Raw genomic sequence first — 22,582 nt, 5'->3', positions numbered from 1 at the left:
GCCACACAGTTTCCATGAAGCTGCCTCCTCCTCTTCAGCGTAAGCACGTAGGCTGGAGTGTGGTGACGGCGTGGTGACACGCAGGCTATTTTAGGTGCTGGGGCAGATAAGATCTCCTGCACTGCAGCCGGGAGCTAAGCAGCCCTGCACGGCATTCACAGCCCAGCGTGCTGACTTGTTTGGAACCAGCCCACTGTTTTTCCATTGACGGGGTTATCGCTGCCCTGAGCACAGGGCAATGCTGCCCATCAGCCAGGAGTACTGTGCCCGTGCCTCCAGCCTGCCCCTTCCTCCCCGCTGACTCCAGCCCCATGCCTGGAGCAGCATGGCGTGTGCATTGCAGTGGAGGCTCTGCACCCAGAGTGCCCTGCTTCAGGCTGGGGCACCTGCTCTCAACTGACAGGCCAAAGCACGAGGGGGCTCTCGGATGGGCAGAAGGACTCAGATGTGGAATCCTGTTAGGGAGCGATCTGTTAGCAGATAATAAATGGGTAATGGCCCCCATGCACCCAAGGCCAGCAGGTCACAGCTGGCACCACAGCTGGTCCAGGGGCCTTCACGCTGCCCTGCCTGGCGCTTTACAGAGTGGCTGACCCCTGTGCCAAGCCAGCATGAAACGTGGGAGCAAGGGGAGGCCACTCAAGGAGCATTTCCACCTGCTTGGGTAGGCAGGCTGGACTGCTGAGGAGCCAAGGGGCTAAATGCCTGGAGGGTTATTTTATACCTGCACCAGGAAACCAAGGGGCTGTTTGAAGCTTGTGGGTGTAAGTGCAAATGCCTGTACATGAGTGGGTGTGTTCAGATGTCTGTACCTGTACTGGAGGGAGGGGTTCAGCCATACATGCCTATACATGGGGGAGGAGTCAGGTGTACATACCTATATGGAGGGAGGGGTTCAGCCATACATGGGGGGCGTTCAGGTGTAGGTACCTGTACTGGGGGGAAGGGGTTCAGCCATACATGGGGGGGTTCAGGTGTAGGTACCTGGACTGGGGGCAGGGGTTCAGCCATACATGGGGGGGTTCAGGTGTAGGTACCTGTACTGGGGGAGGGGTTCAGCCACATATGGGGGGTTCAGGTGTACGTACCTGTACTGGGGGGAGGGGTTCAGCCATACATGGGGGGTTCAGGTGTAGGTACCTGGACTGGGGGGAGGGGTTCAGCCACATATGGGGGGGTTCAGGTGTACGTACCTGTACTGGGGGGAGGGATTCAGCCATACATGGGGGGGTTCAGGTGTATGGGGAGGGGTTCAGCCGTACATGCCTATATATGGGGGGAAGTCAGGTGTACGTACCTGAACAGCGGGAGGGGTTCAGGTGTCTGTACCTGTATGGGGGGGAAGGTTCAGATGTGCATACCTATATATGTGTGGGGGGGGAGGAGATGTGTGGGTGTGGGTGTGTTTAAACCCAGAGTCCAGTCCTGGGGAGGAATTCACCAGCTCGCTGGTGCCAACAGCTCCGGACCAGCCATGTTCTCAAGGCTGGCTCCAGACAAAGGGGTGTCTTGCCCCTGCGCCCTTCCCCAGGGCTGCCAGCCAGCATCCGCAGATATGGGTCTGGCCCCATCCACAGGGACACCTGCCCCAATGGAAACAGGATGCTGCAAGCAGCTGCTCTCTGATCAGAAACAGAAACCAGCGTTCCAGCCTCCTCTCCAGCACTTGCGCATGTCACAGGAAACGTGAACGGGTCGTGGCTCCGAGGCCCCAGCCAGCTCCCTCCTGTCACACACCTCACACTCAGCAATAAGCTGCGCAGAAGTTTCTAGTACCAGAGGACAGCGGCACCTAGGAGAGAGACACGGGCCTGCTGCCAGGGGAGTTCTGAACAGCATAATCCAGCAGCTGGGAGCGCCTGCAGTGGTGGGCTCTGCCCTGCACAGCGGAACCACCAGCTGGGAGCGCCTGCAGTGGTGGGCTCTGCCCTGCACAGGGGAACCACCAGCTGGGAGTGCCTGCAGTGGTGGGCTCAGAGGAGTCCTAGTGCCTCCCTGCGTGCAGGTGGATTTTGCCCAGCACTGGAGTGACTCCTGCCCTAGGCAGCCTGCTGCAGCAGGAGGGACGACACTGCAGACTCTGCACTGCATCTGCCAAGCTCTGAGGAGCCCCATAGCATCTTCGTTGAGATGAGAGTCAAGTAAGTGGGACAAGTTTTTCCTTTGGGGGAAGCAGGGGCTGGTGAGCTCTGGCCCAGGGTCCTGTTCTGAACGGATGGGCTGCACGTAATGAAGACGGTGCTTTGAATACCCTGCCTCCCGCCTGCTGTCAGATACCCTAATGAGGAAGGAAGGAAAGCGTGCAGCTGCAGGCTGGTCAGCCCTCGCTCCAGTCCCCTTCCTCAGGACAGCAGGACCAGCACATGCCCTGTTCAGTTGCTGTAGCTCTGTCGGAGCCCGTTTGCCGTGGACCCAGAGCTGAGTCAGAGGAAATGGGGAGAGCCATGACTGTACAATGGGACGCTATGATAACATGCTCATCCCATTCAGCCAGGCGCTCAAAGCCCTTTACAAACAGTGATGAACTAAGGCTCACAGCCCTCCCTGTGAGATTGGGGTCATTTCACCCACCACTGAAATGCAGCCACCTCTGGGGTGTAGTGCAGCAGCTGTTTAAAAACTTGCAGCACCACCACACCCCAGTTTGGCACTGGAGGTGGGGGGGTGGGGGGGGACAGCGGGGGAAACCGATGTCCCAAGGGTCTGTGTGTATGTCCTGTCGCTTAAGTACCAGAACAATGTGGCCTGCCATGGCCAGCTGATGCTGCTGGGAGTGGGGGGCAGTTAGCTACACAGGGCCTAGATCCCCACAGTGGCAGTTGGCCACCAGCCCTCTCTTGTAAGAATTACTCTTCAATGACCAGAGACAGGCAGGACCCTGGGGTGCTCTTAGGCACAAGATCTCCATGGCACCCGTGATCACTGCCCTGAGCCATTCCCTTGGGTCTCATTAGGAGGGGCGAATGCAGTGCTGTGTTGTGCAGCCCCTGGCCATTCTGTACCGCTCTCCCCACCAGCCGGCTGCCCTGACCTCGCAGCCTGCCTGCCTCAGTGGGGCTATGGTGTTCCTGACTCAGTTAATGGGGGAGGCCCTGTCCAGGTACGTCAAACTCTTCTCTGGCATGACTCTGGGGCGATGCCCAACTGCCATAAGCCCCCAGTTCCCCTTCGTGTTGTAGCAGGAACCTCTGGGCTCGCCCCATTCAACGGCCCCAGTGCAACAACTGGGCTGCAGGTTAAACCCAGAGCAACGACACAGAAAACCACCCAAACAAGGCTCCACCGGCCCTGTTGGCCCCAGTGCCTGTGCCCAGAGGGGCACAACACATAACAGCCAAATGGGGCCATTTTATAAACACCGCCGAGGCTACCGCGCCAATGAGTGGGGGGTTGTATGGGCGGGTGTGAATGCGCAGGCCTGTACCTGCGTGTGTGTGAACTGCCAGCCCCAGCAGCGCAGGCAGGCCACCGTCTCTCACGCCATGTAGACCTGGCTGTGCAGAGCTCAGGGCACGGCCCACCCTAGCAGGATCTGCCTGGGCAGCTGCTTGGGCCATCTTACGTTGGAACCAGTCGGCCATTTGAAAGCCTCGCTGAGGGGCGGCAGAGTGCCCTGGGCAGCCCTTGGTGTGTGTGTGTGTGGGGGGGGGGGGGGCAGGGATCCCACAAGACCGGGGTGGACAGGGAGCAGCGCAGGCAGCAGCCCACAAGTTCAAGCACTTAGCCGTCCCTTGGTTTTTCAGCTTTCTCTCCCTGCTGCAGAAGGTCAGAGCTGTTTGCTGAGGCCCCGCTGGTGCCCAGGAGTGATGGGAAGTTTGCCCAGCAGGAGCAAGCAGCTTGTCATTCAGCCCAGCCCAGCTGCTGCCATGCAGGCCACTGCCCCCGTGCAGACAGGTAGGAATCATGGCCCCCTTGCAGCCCTGAGCACCGGTGAGACGTGGGCTCGGAGTTCCAAGCCTGTGCACAACAGCCGCATCCTGCATCCGTCCCATTGGGCACTGCAGCGCCCCCTGCTGCCCCATGCCTACTCTGTCATCATGCTAGGCCTGCTGGCTCAGCGCAGAGCCCTAGGAATCAGCCTCTTCCGTTGCTGGCAGGACACACGCGGCTCAGGTTCCAGCCTGCGGAGCATCACTGTTCAAAGCTGCCTGAGACCCTGCCATGTCCTCCAGCGGCGAGGCGGGCAGGGGCCTGGCTGCCCAATGGCCAGACCCAGCTTCTCTAGCATGGAGGAGCAGGACAGGGCACCGAGTAGTTGCTTTTAGCGTGAGGAAGGGCTGGCAAATGCCAAAGCTGCAGGCCCCTGGGGCACCAGTAACCTGCTTGTTTCCCCTGGCTGGTTTGCTCAAGGCTCCTCTCTCTCCCTGCGCTGCTGCCCAGCTGATGTGCACTTCGGGGTGTCCTTTGCTGGGAGCCTGCCAGCATCCATCCGCCCGCTCTGGCCCGGCACTGAGTCACCCAGCACAGGCTCAGTCGGGGAAGAGTGAGGTTGGCAGGAAAGGCCGGCACCTCTCCCTGCACAGAACGAGGGTTTCAGTTGACACAGCTCCTGCCTGTTTGCACTGGGGCCCTGCGGCCTGCAATGACCTGGGACCGCGGTCTGAGCCAGGGAGTGCCCCAGGAGAGCTGGACTGGCAGGAGCATGCAGAGCCTGGCAGCGAGGCAGCCCCAGCTATGCAGGGGATGGCAGCAGGTGGCTGCATCCCAGCCCCACAGGCAGAGCGGGAGGAGAAAACAGGCCGGTTCTTGGCTTTCCTAGTGGGGTCTGAGAGCGGCTGGGGCGCCTGGCCTCAGCTGAGCCAACCTGCTCCAGCAATCCAGGCTGTGCTCCAAACAGGCAAGTCTATTCCCCCTCTATTCAGCACTGGTGAGGCCACATCTGGAGTATTGCCTCCATAGGCGCCGACTTCTAATGGCACCGGTGGGTGCTCGACCCCCCCGGCCCCTGGCCCCGTCCCAACTCTGCCCCGCCCCCCCTCCCGCCCCCATTCCAACCCCTTCTCCAAAGTCCCCGCCCCAACTCTGCCCCCTCCCTGCCCCTATTCGACTCCTTCCCCAAATTCCCGCCCTGGCCCCGCCTCCTCCCCTGAGCACGCCACGTTCCCGCTCCTCCCACCTCCCTCCCAGAGCTTGCTACAGCTGTTTGATGGCGGCAAGCATTGGGAGGTAGGTGGAGGAGCTGGGACGTGGCACGCTCAAGGGAGGAGGAGGAGGTGAGGTGGGGTGGGGGGGGGCGCTTGGCTGCCGGTGGATGCAGAGCACCCACAAATTTTTCCTCGTGGGTGCTCCAGGGCTGGAGCACCCACAGAGTCAGCGTCTATGATTGCATCCAGTTTTGGAGCCCCCCACTACAGAAAGGACATGGACAAATTGGAGAGAGTCCAGTGGAGGGCAACAAAAATAATTAGGGGGCTCGGGCACATGACTTATGAGGAGAGCAGGAGCGGCGCCAGGGTTTTTGGCGCCCTAGGCAGGGGTCCTTCTGCGCTCCCGGTCGTCGTCGGCAATTCTGCGGTGGGGGGGTCCTTCCACGCTCCTGGTCTTCGGGGCACTTCGGCGGCGGGTCCCGGAGCGAGTGAAGGACCTGCTGCAGAATTGCTGCCATAGACCCAGAGCGCGGAAGGACCCCCCGCCGCCGAATTGCTACCCCTCCAAATCCTGGTGCCCTAGGCAACTGCCTAGGTCGCCTAAATGGAAGTGCCGGCCCTGGAGGAGAGGCTGACGGAACTGGGCTTATTTAGTCTGCAGAAGAGAAGAGTGAGGTGGGATTTGATAGCAGCCTTCAACCACCTGAAGGGGGGTTCCAAAGAGGATGGAGCTCAGCTGTTCTCAGTAGTGGCAGATGACAGAACAAGGAGCAATGGTCTCAAGTTGCAGTGTGGGAGGTCTATTAGGAAACACTGTTTCACTAGGAGGGTGGTGAAGCACTGGAATGGGTTACCTAGGGAGGTGGTGGAATCTCCATCCTTAGATAGGGTTACCATATTTCAGCAAGCAAAAAAGAGGACGGGAGGAGCCCCGCCCTAGCCCCGCCCCTGCCCCTCCCACTTCCCGCCCCCCCAGAACCCCCAACCCTCCCCCCGTTCCTTGTCCCCCGACTGCCCCCTCCTGGAACCCCTGCCCCTAACTGCCCCCCAGGACTCCACTCCCTATCTAAGCCTCCCTGCCTCTTGTCCCCTGACTGCCCCAACCCTTATCCACACCCCCACCCCCAGACAGACCCCTGGGACTCCCACGCCCCATCCAACCACTCCCCACCCCCTGACAGCCCCCCCCCAGAACTCCCAACCCATCTAAACCCCTCTGCTCCCTGTCCCCTGACTGCTCCGATCCCTCTCCCCACTCCTGCCCCCTGACAGCCCCCCCCAGAACTCCCAACCCATCTAAACCCCTCTGCTCCCTGTCCCCTGACTGCTCCGATCCCTCTCCCCACTCCTGCCCCCTGACAGCTCCCCCCCAGAACTCTCAGCCCCCCACCCCGCTCCTTGTCCCCTGACTGCCCCCTCCTGGGACCCCTGCTCCTAACTGCCCTCCAGAACCCCACCCCCTACCTAAGACTCCCTGTTCCTTGTCCCCTAACTGCCCCCTCCTAAGACCCCCCCCAACTGCCCCCCAGGACCCTACCCCCTACCTGTACCCTGACTGCCCAAAACTTTCTCCACTCCCCCCAAAAAGCCCCCTCCCCGTTTCTTGACTGCCACCTCCAGAACCTTCCTGCCCCCTGGCCCCCTTACCCTGCTGCTCAGAACAGGGTGTTGGGCTCTGTGCGAGCCGGACACGTGGCTGAGCTCCCCAGCACAACAAAACCGGGTCCCTGGCCCTGCACAACAAAACCCGGTCCCTGGCCCGGACCGGACTGCAGGGGAGAGCTGCCCTTGTATCAGCACAAAGTGCTCTCGCTCCCGTTTTGCTACGCTGCATGGCAGAAACCGCTCCCAGTTGCAAAAGGGGAGGGCTGCACTTTGTGCTGATACACTTGCTCAGAATGCAGGGCGGATCCGGCTCCTCTACAGCTGCTCCGGAGTCCAGCCCGGGACTTCCCTGCAGCCCTCCCAGCCGCTCGGTCTGCTCTGCCTGGGGGGGAAATCCCGGACATTGTGAGTGCTTTACAAATTCCCCCCGGACGCTATTTTTAGTACAAAAAGGAGGACATGTCCGGGTAAATCCGGACGAATGGTAACCCTATCCTTAGATAGGGTTACCATACGTCCGGATTTCCCCGGACATGTCCTCCTTTTGTGTGCTAAAAATAGCGTCCGGGGGGAATTTGTAAAGCACTCACAATGTCCGGGATTAGCAGAGAGTGGCTGGGAGGGCTGCAGGGAAGTCCCGGGCTGGACTCAGGAGCAGCTGTAGAGGAGCCGGATCCGCCCTGCATTCTGAGCCAGCAGCTCCCTTGCAGCCCAGTCCGGCAGCACTGTGCAGGGCCAGACCGGGTTTTGTTGTGCAGGGCCAGACCGGGTTTTGTTGTGCAGGGGAGCTCAGCCACGTGTCCGGCTCGGCTGCACAGAGCCCAACACTCTGTTCTGAGCAGCAGGGTAAGGAGGTCAGGGGGCAGGAAGGTTCTGGAGGTGGAGGTCAAGAAACGGGGGGGGCTTTTTGGGGGGAGTGGAGAAAGTTTTGGGCAGTCAGGGTACAGGTAGGGGGTAGGGTCCTGGGGGGCAGTTGGGGGGGGTCTTAGGAGGGGGCAGTTAGGGGACAAGGAGCGGGGGGGTAGGGGGCTGGGAGTTCTGGGGGGGAGCTGTCAGGGGGCAGGAGTGGAGAGAGGGATCGGAGCAGTCAGGGGACAGGGAGCAGAGGGGTTTAGATGGGTTGGGAGTTCTGGGGGGGGCTGTCAGGGGGCAGGAGTGCGGAGAGGGATCGGAGCAGTCAGGGGACAGGGAGCAGAGGGGTTTAGATGGGCTGGGAGTTCTGGGGGGGAGCTGTCAGGGGGCAGGAGTGGGGAGAGGGATCGGAGCAGTCAGGGGACAGGGAGCAGAGGGGTTTAGATGGGTTGGGAGTTCTGGGGGGGGGCTGTCAGTGGGTGGGGAGTGGTTGGATGGGGCGTGGGAGTCCCAGGGGTCTGTCTGGGGGTGGGGGTGTGGATAAAGGTTGGGGCAGTCAGGGGACAAGAGGCAGGGAGGCTTAGATAGTCCTGGGGGGCAGTTAGGGGCAGGGGTCCCAGGAGGGGGTAGTCAGGGGACAAGGAACGGGGGGAGGGTTGGGAGGTCAGGGGGGGGCGGGAAGTGGGAGGGGCAGGGGCGGGGCTAGGGCGGGGCTCCTCCCGTCCTCTTTTTTGCTCGCTGAAATATGGTAACCCTACCTTAGAGGTTTTTCAGGCCCAGCTTGACAAAGCCCTGGCTGGGATGGTTTAGTTGGGATTGGTCCTGCTTTGAGCAGGGGGTTGGACTAGATGACCTGCTGAGGTCCCTTCCAACCCTAATCTGCTATGATTCTCTGAACTCGTGGGCATGAGCAAAACCCAAGTGACCCGTGGCTGGCTGGGCCTGGAACCAAGGCCTCTGGGGAAGCTGTGTACAGTGCAGAGCAGACATGCCACCCTTCCCCCAGCACTGCTAGAAACCCTGCCCCTGCCCAGCGCCCTCTAGTGGTCATCTATAGCCCCTGCAACTAGGCAAGTCCCACAGTGCCAAATGCAAGGGGCCCAGTGTGGGGCTAACACCCTCCCCCGGAGGTTGCATGGGTGGGGGGTGTAAATCTGAGCAGGACCCCTGCAGTGGGGGCTAATGCTGTGCTGCTGATCTCTCGCATGCCAGGCACCAAAAAAGCATGAGATTGGCTTAAAATCCTTCAATTAAAAAAAAAAATCCTAATAGTTGGGTGGGGGGGGTGTCTTTGGCTGTAACTTTCTGAGGTGGAAGGGACCGTGCTCTCTGGCTTGGGGGAGGGGGTGCGCTCCAGCTTTGGGACTCTGCTCTCCAGCTTCAGGGCCTTGCTTTCGGGCTTGTGGTGTTGGCTCTGTGGCTTCTGAGGTCGCGCTCTCTGGCTTGGGGTGGGGGGTCACGCTCTCGGCTTCCAGGGTTGCGATCTTCAGCTTTGGGGCCATGCTTTCTGGATTATGGGGCTGGCCACTGAATTTTTCCTGAAAGCCCTGATTCTCCTGCACCCCTGGCTCTGGGAGCTGGGGCTCTAAAGAAAACACAACCTCTCACAAGAGTCGGTACCGCTGCTGGGCCAGGGGTCTATTCCTGACATGCCCCTTCTCTGGGCACCTGCTGGGAGTCGTGGGCCCGCTCACCCCGGCACTGCTCTGCCCCTCTCACCAGGCTGTGGGCGCTGCCCCCTTGGGCGGGGAAGGGCAGTGCTGTGCGCTGAGGTGCTGTGGTCTCTCGGCAGGTCTGAACAGCTACGTGGCAGTTGCCTTGTGCTCTTTCCCCGCGGGTGGGGAGGCAGAGACGGTCCTGCGACCAGGCGAGCAGCTGAATGTCCTATCTGAGTAAGTCCCACATGGGAGTAATCTGGATGCCCAGGGCTAAGCCCCAAGCGCCACCCCAGGGCCTGGACAGGAGACCTTGGCCTCCCCGGCACTGGGGTGCTCACCAGGCTGTGCCTGAGCTCTCATTGTACTGTGCCAGGTTGGCGCATCGGGGCTCTGCCCCCCATCCCCTCCCTGAGACGCATGGCCACTAAACACATGGCCACTGCAGCCAGCGCTGCAGCCTCCGGCTTTCCCAGGCCCTGGGGAGCTCTAGGAGAGGCTCTTGTCATGTATTTCCCATGCCCCGCAATCCTGCCTGCTGGGACATGCACTGGAGCCTGCCTCTGGCCTGGGGCTCACACAGGCCTCTGCCAGGTGCCAGGGCACGGAGCCATCACAGGGGAGCAGCCTCTGCTGACCCATTCCTGGCTCCCGGCAAGCCTCGTGCCCCATGGGAACGGCATCAGGCTGTGTGGGGACCATGCCCTGCAGGCACGTTTCAAACTCCCATGGCATCGGGCCCCACTGCTTTGATTTCAGGAGCCCCCAGAAACTCAGACACAGCATCAAAGAGGCCCTTGGTGAGCTCAGTGGGCTGAGATGGCTGGCTGTACGTGGGGGGGGGAAGGGGGAGTATAGCCAGGCAAGAAGCTGCGGGACTACCAGCACAGCACAGCCATGGGCCTTGGTTGGAGGCATGTGGCTGTGGCATTCCTGGAAACTCTTCTCTCTTACAGGGATGGGGAATGGTGGAACGTGGTGTCGCTAGCCACCGGCAAGGAGTGTTCAGTCCCCAGCAGCCACGTGGCGAAGGTGTGGCACAGGTAAGAACCCGCGGGCCTGGCGTTATTGGTGCTGCTGTTTAGTGCTGTATCACGGCAGTGCGGAGTCAGGGCCCCTGGCGCCGGGTGCTGCACAGACACAGGAAGGCACGGCCCCTGCAAACACTCCCAAGCAAGCAGGTGCGGTGGGAATGCACAGGAGAGTGCTGGCTGTTTGCAGGCTGGGTGAGTCACCCCGCGTGGCTGTGCCAGACAGGCAGTGGGGCTGGAACAGCACCTGGGGCTCTGCAGGTCATAGGTGCCCATGGGCTCAGTGCACTCAGGCAGTGCCAGGGGCCCAGAGCCCCACCCAGGTGCCTCACGGATGCAGAGCTAGGGAGGCGGGGAGGCAGTCTCCATGCTCCAGGCCACCCCTCCCGTCTCTGCTGGCGCTGTCCACATGGGCTCAGGGCATGGGGGGCTGAGATGGGGCCTGTCCCAGGAGCGAGGCTGACGCATGCAGGGGCCACCCAGCTGCTGTCAGAGGGCGAAGCTGCATGGCCTCTCTGGTCAGCTGGGATGTGGTGGAGGGGGTCGGGCTCTAGGTGAAGCGCAGGCTGCCCTAGAGCTGAGCGTGTGGCGCACTCTGCTACCCAGATGGCAGGGAGCTCATATGCCCCCACAGGCTTTCCGATGCAGCTGAGACCCCCTGAGCGACACCCGCTGAGCCACAGCTTCCTCTCCCCTCCCCCCAGCTATTGTCTCCTGCTCCTTTGAACAGCGCTGGGGTTGAAATGCAGAACACGGGCCCCACTAGATGTGAAACCAACCACTTTGCAGCTATTCTCCAGAACACGTTTTGGCATTTGTACCGTGGCAGCCCCAGTCCCAGCCCGGGCCCCACCGTGCTAGGCGCTGGCCACACAGAGCGGCACTGACGGCCCAGCACGCGGGAGACCCTCAGCTATTCCTTGGAGTGAATTTCAAATTGGCCCATGTGTGTCAGTTGGCTCCATGGCACTGGGCTTTCACCCTGGAATAGCCACATTGCCAGGCATGGTGGGGTGGGTTAGGGACATTCGGGAAGTGGAGCAATGCCAGCTGACTTAGGAATTAATAATTCCACTATAATAATTGCTTTTTATGTAGTGCCCAAAACATGTAGGTGCTGGCCCAGAACGTCCAGCGTCACTAGAGCTCCCGCTCGGCAGTGGCTCCGGAGCTGCAGAACGATCCATCAGGAGCAGTGACACCAAATGCCCTGCAGAATTGTGCAGTTAGTTCACAGCCAGTAAAAGTCAGCTGAGCAGACCCCCCCCCCCGGCCCCGCTTTCCCACCTCCTGAAGGGTTCCCATGGTCCTGCTCCTCTCCGCTGGATCTGCCCCCAGGGCAAACACTGCTCTGGAAGGCAGGCTGAGGGAGAGCCTGAGAAACCAAATACTGGGCTTGTGTCCTGAAGCTGCAGAGTTTCTGCTGCCACCTCATATGGTCCAGCTGTGGCCAGTGATCAGCTTGCAGCCCTGGGTGCTGCGAGGCGTGGCGCTGGTGTTGCTGAAGCCTCAGCGTGGTGCCGGCTGGGGGCTCTGTGCTGCCTTTAGTGTAGTGCTGACAGGCCCAGCGCTCCAGGAAGATGCAGCTGGACGAGTTGGGTTCTTGGCTGGTCTGAACACCATAGTTAGATTCCTGGAGACCATGTTACGCCCTGGCCACTGTGCCATTGAGTCCTGACCACTTGTGGGCATGGAAGGCACCTGTGTGTGGGGGAGGTGTAACAGTGCTGGCCTGGCCCATCCGCCTTCCTACATTCCCCTTCATGGGGGCGTTGCTTTTCGTTGCCGGTCTCCAAGCCCACACTGTGTTACTGTGTGCTGTTAGCCAGCGCAGCCATTCCAGCCGGGAGGCAGCTGCATTGCGCTGCCGGGTGAAGTCGTCCCACGGCGTGATTCCCCCCAGAGGAAGCCTGGGCCAAGTGTAACGAACAGCCCGGCCATGAGTCTGGGCCCCAGGGAACATGTGGCTCGGGTGGGAGCCAGGAATGGGACCACCCAGTCTACCCTGCAGTTTGTCCCCTGCCAAGGCAGGGCTGTCCCCATAGTGGGGGAGGGCTGAGCCCTGCCTGTCCTGGGGGGCAGCTCCGCAGTAGGGCGGGGCGCTGGGATGGCACAGGAGTGGGGCTGCCTGCTGCCAACCCCCGGTGCTCAGTGTCCTGTCATTGCTGCCAGGTGGCTGTATGAGGGCGTTAGCCGGGAGAAAGCCGAGGAGCTGCTGCTTCTGCCGTGCAACCGCAGCGGTTCCTTCCTGATCCGAGAGAGCCAGACCAGGCAAGGTAAGTGACTCCACAGAGCCGCTGCCAAGTGCCCACCACCTGCCAGCCGGGCTGGAGCCGAGGGGCAGGAACCATGCGGCTGGTTCCTCTTAGCGAGCAGGAGTCCTGCAGCGAGATGCCTGGGCACTGCCCCACCCACATGCCCACCCCGAGGCTACCAGCCCCACATTTGGGCAGTGTCCCAGCCCCAGAGCTCTCCCCATGGTGCCTTCTGCCATGTCCAGGCTGTCCCTGATGGGGGAAGGGCTCCAGGGTCCCCGAGATTTTTGGGCTGCTGCCGTCAGCGTGGCTCAGGACAGAGTCTAGCCTGGACTGGCACCTGTGGCACCAGAGCAAGGAATTGCTGTGCACCCCCAGCCCAGCCTGGCCTCTCCCCAGAAGGCGGCTGGCCACTCTCGTGGGGAATGGCAGAGACGGGGCAAAGGGCTCTCGGGGCCCAAGAGCATGAGAGCCACAGCTGCTGCCGGAATTGCTGCTAAAAGGCTGCTCGTTGATACACACAGCCACCAAACTGGCCCCCCCACACCCTGTGGGAGCATGGAGCCCGGGGGTGGGCCTTTGCTGTTCGCTGCTTGGGGCTGCGGGCGAAAAGGAGGGCTGGTGTGAGGGGAAGTTCACCCACTGCGGCAGCTGTTTGCCAGGCTAGGTGAAGCGGCAGCAGCACACCTGTTTCCACTGAGGTCAGATTCCTGCTCTCAGGTGTGGTGTTGGTGCCTTTCCAGTTCTGCGCTCCTGCAGCATGCTGGGGCTGAAATGGCCACAACATAACTTAGAGCGGCCCCAGGGCACAAGCAAAGTTTTCACTGAAAATCCTGGGCTCCCTTAGACGTGTTAGCTCCCCCTCGGTGCTAGTGGAGCAGGGCTGGGGCCCAGAACCGGACCTGAACCTTTCCGAAAAGCCTTGCTAAATCAATCATTAGCGATCCAAGGCGGGGGCTGGCTTTCTGCCAGCACTGGCCCACTATGCAAAAGCGCTACTGCTGCGGAGTGACAGCCCAGCTGGTCAGAGCTGAGTCAGGCCCAGGCAGAGCTGCCCAGGACTGTTCGGTCCCGGCTGGCCCTGCATGGCCATGGCATGCGCCGTCCCCAAGGGAAGCACTGGAAGCTAAAGCACAAGCTCTTTAAAAGTGGGAGCCTGCCCCTGCACACACCAGCTGCTGCGTGTTGTGCTCACGGCTCCCGTTGCCTTCCCCAGGGCCACTTACCGTACAAAGCAAGCGCCTGCTGGCTCAGGGGCCAGACCGTTTCAAGGGCTGAATTCAATGTGTTATTGACTGAGGCCTCCTACCTCATCTGCGGTGCACATGACGGGGATGTGTAGAGCAGTGGCCTTATCTCTGATCACTTGCACCTGCAGCTTTAGCTGACTGCCGAGCCCAGCGGTTTCCTGAGTACACTGGGTTTGTGTCACACTTCCCTCCCCCCCCCACCCCACTGCCCCCCGGCAGAAAGCTTCCTGCAGCACTCAGTTACCAGCGTAGGAACTGAAAACCGTGCTGTGCGTGCTGTGACAGGGGAGCGACCCCACTAGCGGGCTGGCCAGTGTGCGTCAGTGCGCTTCCCGTGGGTGGGGCTCCCTCCCGCACTGCTCCAAAGGGCTAAGCACACAGCCCAGGGTGCTGCCCATAGCCAGGCAGCCGGCTGGCTCTGGGCCCCGGGCTCAGGCACTCTGGAGCGGCTGTTCCAAGGACAAGAGGATGTCTCACCTTGTCTGATGAGGGGCCAAGAGGGAGGGGCGGCGTAAGGGCGGCAAAGCCTAGCTAGGCCAGCAGCCCCATGGCTGTCCAGCAGCTGATCAGCTTGGCTTGTGGCGCAGAACATTGGCCAGTCAGACCCCAGTTTGTGAAAATCTCATTTTGCTGTTGTCAATTGGCCGATGTGCCCAATAAGTCTGTTCCCTACGCCAATCAGCTTGCAGCGTTCAGCTCCGCCCATAGTCTGCAATGGTCCTAACCCCCCGGGGCTGCTGCCATGGGGTTGGGCCCAGTGCAGTTGCAATGAAGCCGATGTGCTGGCGTGGCAGGAGCCCCCTGCCCCAACTCAGCGCTGTGTCCCCGGCCGTGGCACATCGGCTGGTGCTGGAGCCAGGCATTGCATTGTGATCGCTCCCCTTGCAGGCTGCTACTCCTTGTCGGTCAGGCGCACCAACCACTCCTCCTGGGACTCCATCAAACACTATCGCATCAACCGCCTGGAGAACGGCTGGCTCTACATCGCCCCACGCCTCACCTTCCCCAGCCTGCAGGAGCTGGTGGACTATTACTCCGGTAACAGCCCAGTTTCTAATGAGCCCCTGCCCCAGTGGGAAGTGGGCAGGCAATGGGCGCAGCCCTGGGCCTGCAGGGCCCCAAGGATGCTGTGATTGGGGGGGAAAGGGAGACTCACCAAGGAGCTCTGGGTGCCAACCTCACCCCGGGACAGCCAGAGCACAGGGACTGGGCAGGCAGCTCCAGCTCGCCCCCCACCCCGTTCCTTCCCAGCCTGGGCTCTTAGCCCCATTTTTGGGTGGGGGGCAGGGGTGCCGTGAATCCAGGAATAGACCCTGGTCTTTAGGGATGGTGCTGCTTGGAGCAGGCGTAAGTGCCCCAGGTTAGTATCACCCCTCCATGCTGTGCCCCCTCCCAGTGCCTACCCTGTGGCAGGGCCACTCCATGGGCCCTACTACCCATGATCCAGTGAGAAGCGTGCGGCCCAGAGCCAGGCTTGACCACATCTGACTACGCTGCCCCCAATGTACTTGGGGGGCTGCATGCTCCGCCCTGCTCACCCCAAGCCCGTCCCACTGTGCGCGTGACTTGCAGGGGTCACGGCTGCAGAGAGGTGTCTGCAAAGCAGGCCCATGGGTGCTGGGTGTGGTCCAGCAGCCCAGCACCTCTCGGCAGAATGCTCCAGCCCCCCAAGCAACGAGCAGCCTGCACTACGTGACCCTGAGCGGCAGCGCTCACCGGCCGGCTCTGCCCATTTCCAGCTGCCCCTTGGCGTGAGCAGAGGAGCCAGCCTGCGTGGCCACGCACCGGGGCATGTATCTGTGCTGCACGCAGGGTGCGCATGTCCCGGGGGCGGGTGAATGGGACACCATTGCTGATGCTCCCTGCTTCTCTGCCCCAGAAATCGGGGATGGGTTGTGCTGCCTCCTCAAGGAGCCGTGCTTCATCCAAGGAGCAGTTCGAGTCCCAGCCCAGAACCTGGCCCCACCTGTGGTCGTCAAGAAATCGGCTCTCAACTGGCAGGAGCTCGACAGGTAGGAAGCTGCTGGCAGCGGAGGGTGCTGCCCCTTCCTCGTGCGGGAGCAGGAGTGGAGACCTCCTTGTGCATTGGGGGGGAGCCCTGCAATGCCCCCTGCCCACTCCTGGCCCGTCTGGGTGCAGGCTCTAGGGTGCAGGGCTCTGGGTGCTGAGCGGGGAGGGGACTTCCAAGGACCCACCAGACACAAGAGGACGCAGCAGCTCAGGCTGGGGCCTGTCTGCCTCTAGGCTGGTGCTGAGCCTTGGTGCCAGCGATGCTGACACTGGCTAGAGTGGGGGGCAGGGCTAGGTCCGACGGGTGCCGGGCTGCTGGTGAATAGCGTGACTGTGCTAAGCATCCCTCTCTTCTGTCTGTAGCTCGGCCCTGTTTTCGGAGGCTCCACCCCCAGAAGGGGAGTCCCCTGTCAGCCTGGGCCTGCGGGAAGCCATCAGCTCCTACCTCTTTCTGACGGAAGAGCTGCCCCCGGAGAAGGGCGAGAAGGGCAGTCTGTGGAAGAGTGCCTGAGGGTGCTGTACCCAGCACATGGCGCCAGGGACCGCGGGGCTGCAGTCTCAGCCAACCAAGCTGCTTCCCCAGCCCCTGGACTTTTACCGCACCCACCCCACCCCCACCATATAAATTATTGGCCTGATGCAAAGTAATTTATTGCAGCTGCGCTGCTCTGAGCTGTCCCCCCCCGGCTGGCCTTGTCTCATGCTTGAACCCAGCTGGGTGGCTGGTTGGGTGGGGAGGTCCTGGGTGCTTTGGGCCTGACTCGAGCCCAGCTGGACCTGGATCCACCGCTCGCCGCAAGGAACCCAGCACCTGCTGCTCGGAGTCACTCTCTCACCTCCAGTGCTGGCAGCGTTGGCTGAGTAAGCTGCTGCCTGGAAATCCCAGCACACAAACAGTCTCTGAGGACACCTTACTGGTCCCAGTGGCCAGATGGAAAGGACTTGCTAGAAAGAGGAGTTTTGGGTGAATTATAATGCACAGAGGCCCTGCTATGTGCTGTGTGTAAGAGAGTTCGATGCCAGTGCACGTGACGGTCTGACTGACTGGCCTTGCCTAACACTGAATATAACAGACAGAGACGGGGCAGAATCAGCCTGCGCCCCTCAGTCCAGACCTGCATGGTCCATACACAGCTCTGCCAGACTCACGGCCCCTCTGAGCACCAGCAACGGCTAGAGAGCTGGGGCCATCGCCAACTGCAGGCTCCCGTGTGTCTGATGTCAGCCTGTCATCGTGGGCCTGCAGCAGCGAAAGCCGAGTGCCTCTCCGCAGATGCTGCAAAGACAAGCTCCCCTCAAGACAGGCCATGCAGCCCTGTAAGACACTGGCCCGGCCCAAACAGTTCATAAAGGGGCCATGAGCCTGAGGCCAGGAAATGGCCCCCAATTACTGGGCTGTAGCTGTCAACTGAAATAAAATGCAAATATTGAATAACTGAGCTGTGTCCTGTAGCAATAGCACCAGCACGCACCACCCCCACCCCACTACAGGTAACGGCCCCAGGGCAGGACTTTCACGCAGTTTAGCCCATGAAATGTATCCAGTAAGCTGTGCAGAGGCCGCGTTTCCAGATTGCATGTAAAAATGTGGCCTATTAAAGTGGCTGAGGTTTGGGCTCCTGGCTCCCAGCAAGGGCGAGGGCGAGTCCAAGGCTTTCACCGTATGTCTGTCAGGGAGTTGCTCTCTCCTCCACAGCGTCCCTAGACTCCCTCGGTCTCCTGGCCTTTTCCTGCCAGGCTGGGCAAAAAGAAAATCCAACAGAGTTATGAGACTAACAAATTTAGAGCCAAGAATTGAGAAAACAGTGTCAGGAACGTTTCCCCCCTGCCTGCCCTGGCCCCGCACAGCTCCCAGAAGTGGCCGGCACGTCCGGCCCAAGGGGGCCCCACCCCCACTCACTCCTCACCCCAACCCCCTGCCCCAGGCCTGGGCCCCCTCCCGCATCCAAACTCCCTCCCAGAGCTCGCACCCGGCACCCCCACTTGCACCCCAACCCCCAGGCTCAGCCTGGAGCCGCCTCCCACACTCTGAACCCCTTTACTCCTCACCCCAATCCCTTGCCCCAGCCCGGTGAAAGTGAGTGAGAGTGGGGGAGAGGCAGGAGTGGGGATGGAGTGAGTGGGGGTGGGGCCTCAGAGAGGAGGTGGGGAAGAGGTGGGGCGGGCCAAGGGTGTTTGGGTTTGAGCAATTAGACAGTTGGCAACCCTAGGTGAAATTCAGGCCAGTCAGAGGGCATGTTGCTGCCTACCCTGCAACCCTGGCTGCCTTAAATGCAGGGGGGATTACAGTATGAACCCACGGGGCCTGGGCCAGTTGGGGTGCCCCCCCCCAAGGCAGGAACTCTGGCCCTGCCCTGCCCTACCTCTACCCCCTGATGCCCCCGCCTTCTGGCAAGGCCAGAGGCAGGAGAGCACTGAGCATATTGCCCCTGTGCGGAACCCCCCGCCCCAGCCATTCTCCTGCTCCCTTCCTCCTGCATGGAACTCCCCCCCCCCTCCCCCCAAGTCCCTCTCCTGCCCCCTCCCTCCCGCACAGAGCTGCCTCCCTGCACGGCACTCCCCCTAAGCCCTTCTCCTCTCCCCATGCAGAGCTGCCCCCCAGCCCCTTTCCTGCAGCCCTCCCTCCCACACAGAGCTTCCCCCACCCCGAGCCCCTCTCCTGACCCCTCTCTCCCACCCGCACAGAGCTGCCCCCCGCCTTCTCTCCTTCCCCCTGCCTCACTCCTGTGCACATCTGCCCCCTGTGCTGGAGTCACAGGTCTGATGCTCTGGAACTGCTCTGTATGAAGCCAGCCAGGTCTCTGGGGAGGTCGTGACTCCCCGCAGGTCATGCTGTCCAGGGCAAGGAGCCTCCTCAGCTATGGCCTTCCTGATTTGATCTTGGAGCATTCAGCATCCCTGTTTACACTGTACCAGACCCCCTGGTGGGTCCACCGGGACGGGAGGCTTGGGGAAGCCAGAGGGCCCTGCACCCCCACTCCGCAGTCAGACGTGACTCTCAGCCAGCGTGTAAAACAGAAGGTTTATTAGTCAACAGGAACACAGCATAGAACAGAACTTGTTAGCACAGAAATCAGTGACTTTCAGCAAAGTCCATTTGGGGAGGGGCCTGACCAGATGCACTGGACTCCCCCCCCATCTGAGTCCCAAACGGGAGATTGCCCAGCTTCCAGCAACCTGCCCACCAACCCACCCATTGCCCCTTCTCCTGGTCTTTGTCTCACTTCCTGGGCAAAGTGGCACCTAGTTGCCTCCCGCTCCTGGGTCTCTGGGTACGAAGGGCACCATCCATCTCTTACATCCAGGCAGCTGGAGCCGCCTCACCTGCCCCCAAGGGTCTCAGCACAAGTCACACACCCTTATTCGCAACACCTAGGCATTGGTGCAATGCACAGGGACACTGAGGCACACACATTAATGCAAAACAGTAAGACTCACATATGTTCACATACAACATAAGGGGAACCCCCCCTTCCCCCTCCCAGCCCCACTCCTTCCCTCCCTCTCACACAGTTACCCCCACAAGCCTCTCTCCTGCCCCTTCCCTCCCAAGTGGAGCTGCCCCCTGGGCCTGTCTACTTCCCCCATGGAGCTGCCCCCTGGGTCTCTCTCCTGCCCCCTCCCTCCTGGTGCTGCTCCCCCCCACCACACCTCTCCTGCCCCCTCCCACCCACGCAGACAGTAGCAGTCTGCTGGCCCTTTAAGGCGGGCCTGCATTCCAGTTGTGCTCTGGTCCAGGTTGCTATATGTTGGGAGAAATTGTTAAAGGGCAGATAGGTGTCCAACTCCCACTGGCAGTGACCTGCCCTCTACCCTTGGGAAATCTCCCTCGGGGGTCATTGGGCTGCCTTAGAAATCATGACTTACAGCTGCAAGTCATGCTGGTAGGGGCTGGGTATATAAGCAGCACCACTTATTGAGAGAGGCTGCTCCTGTCCAGCTAGGGGGACCAGATCACCCAGGTCAAATATCGGGATGCGGCGGGGGTCGGAGCAAAACAAAAAACAGCGGCAGAGCAAAAAAAACAATCCCCTCCTTCCTCCGCAAGCACTGGAGGGACGCCCCGGAGACGCAGGGGGAGCGCGGGGCCAGGGTGAGTGAGAGTCCGGCCTGGCCCCGAGCACAGGCAGGACTCAGTCGGGCGGTACCTGGAGGGAGAGGAGGGGGGTGGCCCGCGGGGCCAGGCGGCGGCTGTTCTCCCCACGTGGGCAGCGGGACTCGGGAGCAGCCGCTGCTGCAGCTCCTAGTGCCGCGGCCGGAGGAAGCAGCCATGGCGCTCGGCAGCTGCGGCTCTGGCGCCCGCGAACCCCCCGAGCCCGGGCCTGTTGCGGGGACCCAGCAGCGCGCACGCTGCGCCCAGCCCCTGGCCAGTCGCGTCTGGGCTGGCTGCCCAGCTGGTGCGATTCCGTGGTGGCCTTGGGGCGGAGGCATCAGCAGCCCAGCCCTGTTCGTTCCCCTGCGAGACCCGAGCGAGACAGGGGTGCTGGGACCTGCTGCCCCCACTCTGGGGCCGGTCGCGGGATCGCACCAGCTGGGCAGCCAGCCCAGACGCGACTGGCCAGGGGCTGGGCGCAGCGTGCGCTCTGCTGGGTCCCCGCAACAGGCCCGGGGGGTTCGGGCCCGGGCACCACAGCCGCAGCCGCCGAGCGCCATGGCCGCTTCCTCCGGCCACGGCAGTAGTAGCTGCAGCAGCGGCTGCTCCCGAGTCCCGCTGCCCAGGTGGGGAGAACAGCCGCCGCCTGGCCCCGCGGACTGCCTTCCTCTCCCTCCAGGTACCGCCCAACTGAGTCCTGCCTGTGCTCGGGGCCAGGCCGGACTCTCACTCACCCTGGCCCCGCGCTCCCCCTGCGTCTCTGGGGCCTCCCTCCAGCACTTGTGGAGGGAGGAGGGATGGTGTGCTTGGGGAAGAGGCGGGGATTTGTGGAGGGAGCCAATGGTGGAAGGAGAGGGTGGAGTCGGGCGGGGGGGGGGCGAGCCCTTCCGGGATCCAGAGCCTTTGCTTGTTTGTCCAGTGTCCCAACCTAGCATTGTCGGGAGGCGGGACAAACAAGCAAATAGCAGGACAGTCCCGATAAAATCGGGACGTCTGGTCACCCTATGTCCAGCTCCCTAAACCCCCCGCTCCATGCAGGACTCCATTCCCCAGCAGCAGGAGCATGCTGCACTTCAGACAGGCTAAATACTGCAGCAAGGGATCTGGGGAATATAGTGGATCACACGCTAAATAGGAGTGAACTGTGTAACACTGCTGTAAAAAAACCAAACATCATTCTGGGATGTATTAGCAGGAGTGTTGTAAGCAAGACACGAGAAGTAATTCTTCTGCTCCACTCTGTGCTGATTAGGCCTCAACTGGAGTATTGTCTCCAGCTTTGGGTGCCACATTTCTGGAAAGATGGCAACAAATTGGAGGAAGTCCCAGAAAAGAGCAACAAAAATGATTAAAGGTCTAGAAAACATGACATATGAGGGAAGATTGAAAAAACTGGGTTTGTTTAGTCTAGAGAAGAGAAGACTGAGAGGGGACATGAGAACAGTTTTCAAGTACATAAAAGATTGTTACAAGGAGGAGGGAGAAAAATTGTTTTTCTTAACTTTGGAGGACAGGACAAGAAGCAATGGGCTTAAATTGCAGCAAGGGAGGTTTAGGTTGGACATTAGGAAAAACTTCCTGTCAGGGGTGGTTAAGCACTGGAATAAATTGCCTAGAGAGGTTGTGGAATCTTCATTGTTGGGGATTTTTAAGAACAGTTTATACAAACCCTGTCAGGGATGGTCTAGACCAGGGGTTCTAGGGGTCACAACCCTTCAGGGGAGCACAAGATTATTACATGGGGTGGTGGTCACGAGCTGTCAACCCATGCCTAGCGGGGCTCCAGCTGTCAGTCATGAATGGAGAGCAGCGGCTGCTGGCCGGCCACCCAGCTCTAAAGACAGCACTGCCCCCAGCAGCAGCACAGAGGTCAGGATGGCCCGGTGGGGGTGGGAGTGGTCATCACTTTTGGGGGGGGGGGTCATCACAGCCTGAAATATTTTGAAAGGGGTTGTGACAGTGCATCCCATAAGGCTTTATGAATGTATATACGACAGAACTGGAATATGTTTTATGCTACATATGTCATGTAACATCTCTCTGTAAAGGTTATGATCTACTTAATCTATTCATCCTATTTGTATGCATGTGTCATTGTTGTATTCAAATTTATGAATATTGGCTGTGTACTTGCTTGATTTCTAAGTAGCCTTAGTAAAGCATTCAGTCAGCTTCTTGATAAAGGAATGTGCAAATTAAGTGCCCAATCAAGAAACACTTAAAGGACAATAAATCTTGGAAGGCTCCAGTCCACATAAGAAGTCTACCTGAGGATGTTCAGGGTAGCATGTAAACAATGGCTGCTGCTTGTAAAAACTGAGTCATGCATGGACATGTGACTTGCCATTGTGACTCCAAAACTCCATCTTGGAGCTGGACTTTGCATAGGAGAGAGGAGGGGGTCTCCACCCACAAGAGAAAGTCTATTTAAACCCCTGGGCAACCCCCTCCATTTGGTCTTCAGGTGGCTCAAGAGATAGCATCTCAACCCCCAAAGATACCTGCGAGAAACTGGAACAAAGGACAGTAACTACAGGGGGTGTGAGTGATTGCTGGACTAGAAGGAGACTAGTCTGTAAAAGGAAGCTTACTGGAATTCCTCTGAAGGTGAGATTTTTATCTGTATTCAGTTTTCCTACTGTATTAGACACACACTTGCATGTCCTATTTTATTTTGCTTGGTAATTTACTTTGTTCTGTCTGTTACCGGTACTACTTGGAACCACTTAAATCCTATTTTCTGT

General features: G+C 60.4%; 1 protein-coding gene across 1 annotated transcript; it reads left to right on the top strand.

Moving 5' to 3' along the window:
• Window positions 1-1,731: 1,731 nt before the first annotated feature.
• On the top strand, window positions 1,732-17,180 carry SLA2 (Src like adaptor 2). Its single transcript, XM_065565653.1, has 8 exons — window positions 1,732-2,141; window positions 3,744-3,894; window positions 9,337-9,436; window positions 10,156-10,242; window positions 12,403-12,506; window positions 14,624-14,773; window positions 15,615-15,747; window positions 16,109-17,180. The coding sequence occupies exons 2-8, from the start codon at window positions 3,807-3,809 to the stop codon at window positions 16,254-16,256; spliced, it is 810 nt and encodes a 269-aa protein (XP_065421725.1). The 5' UTR covers window positions 1,732-2,141; window positions 3,744-3,806; the 3' UTR covers window positions 16,257-17,180.
• The last annotated feature ends 5,402 nt before the right edge of the window (window positions 17,181-22,582 follow it).

The sequence above is a fragment of the Chrysemys picta genome, chromosome 13 (genome assembly GCF_011386835.1).
Source record: "Chrysemys picta bellii isolate R12L10 chromosome 13, ASM1138683v2, whole genome shotgun sequence".
Taxonomy (NCBI): Eukaryota; Metazoa; Chordata; order Testudines; family Emydidae; genus Chrysemys; species Chrysemys picta.
Note: the sequence above shows the minus strand (reverse complement) of the source record. Positions and strands in the feature narration are given on the sequence as shown.

Coding starts and splice junctions, on each gene's coding strand:
- SLA2 (XM_065565653.1), top strand. CDS start 3,807: ATGGGAAGTTTGCCCAGCAGGAGCAAGCAGCTTGTCATTCAGCCCAGC. Junction 3,895..9,336: donor CACTGCCCCCGTGCAGACAG/GTAGGAATCATG, acceptor GTCTCTCGGCAG/GTCTGAACAGCTACGTGGCA. Junction 15,748..16,108: donor AACTGGCAGGAGCTCGACAG/GTAGGAAGCTGC, acceptor TTCTGTCTGTAG/CTCGGCCCTGTTTTCGGAGG.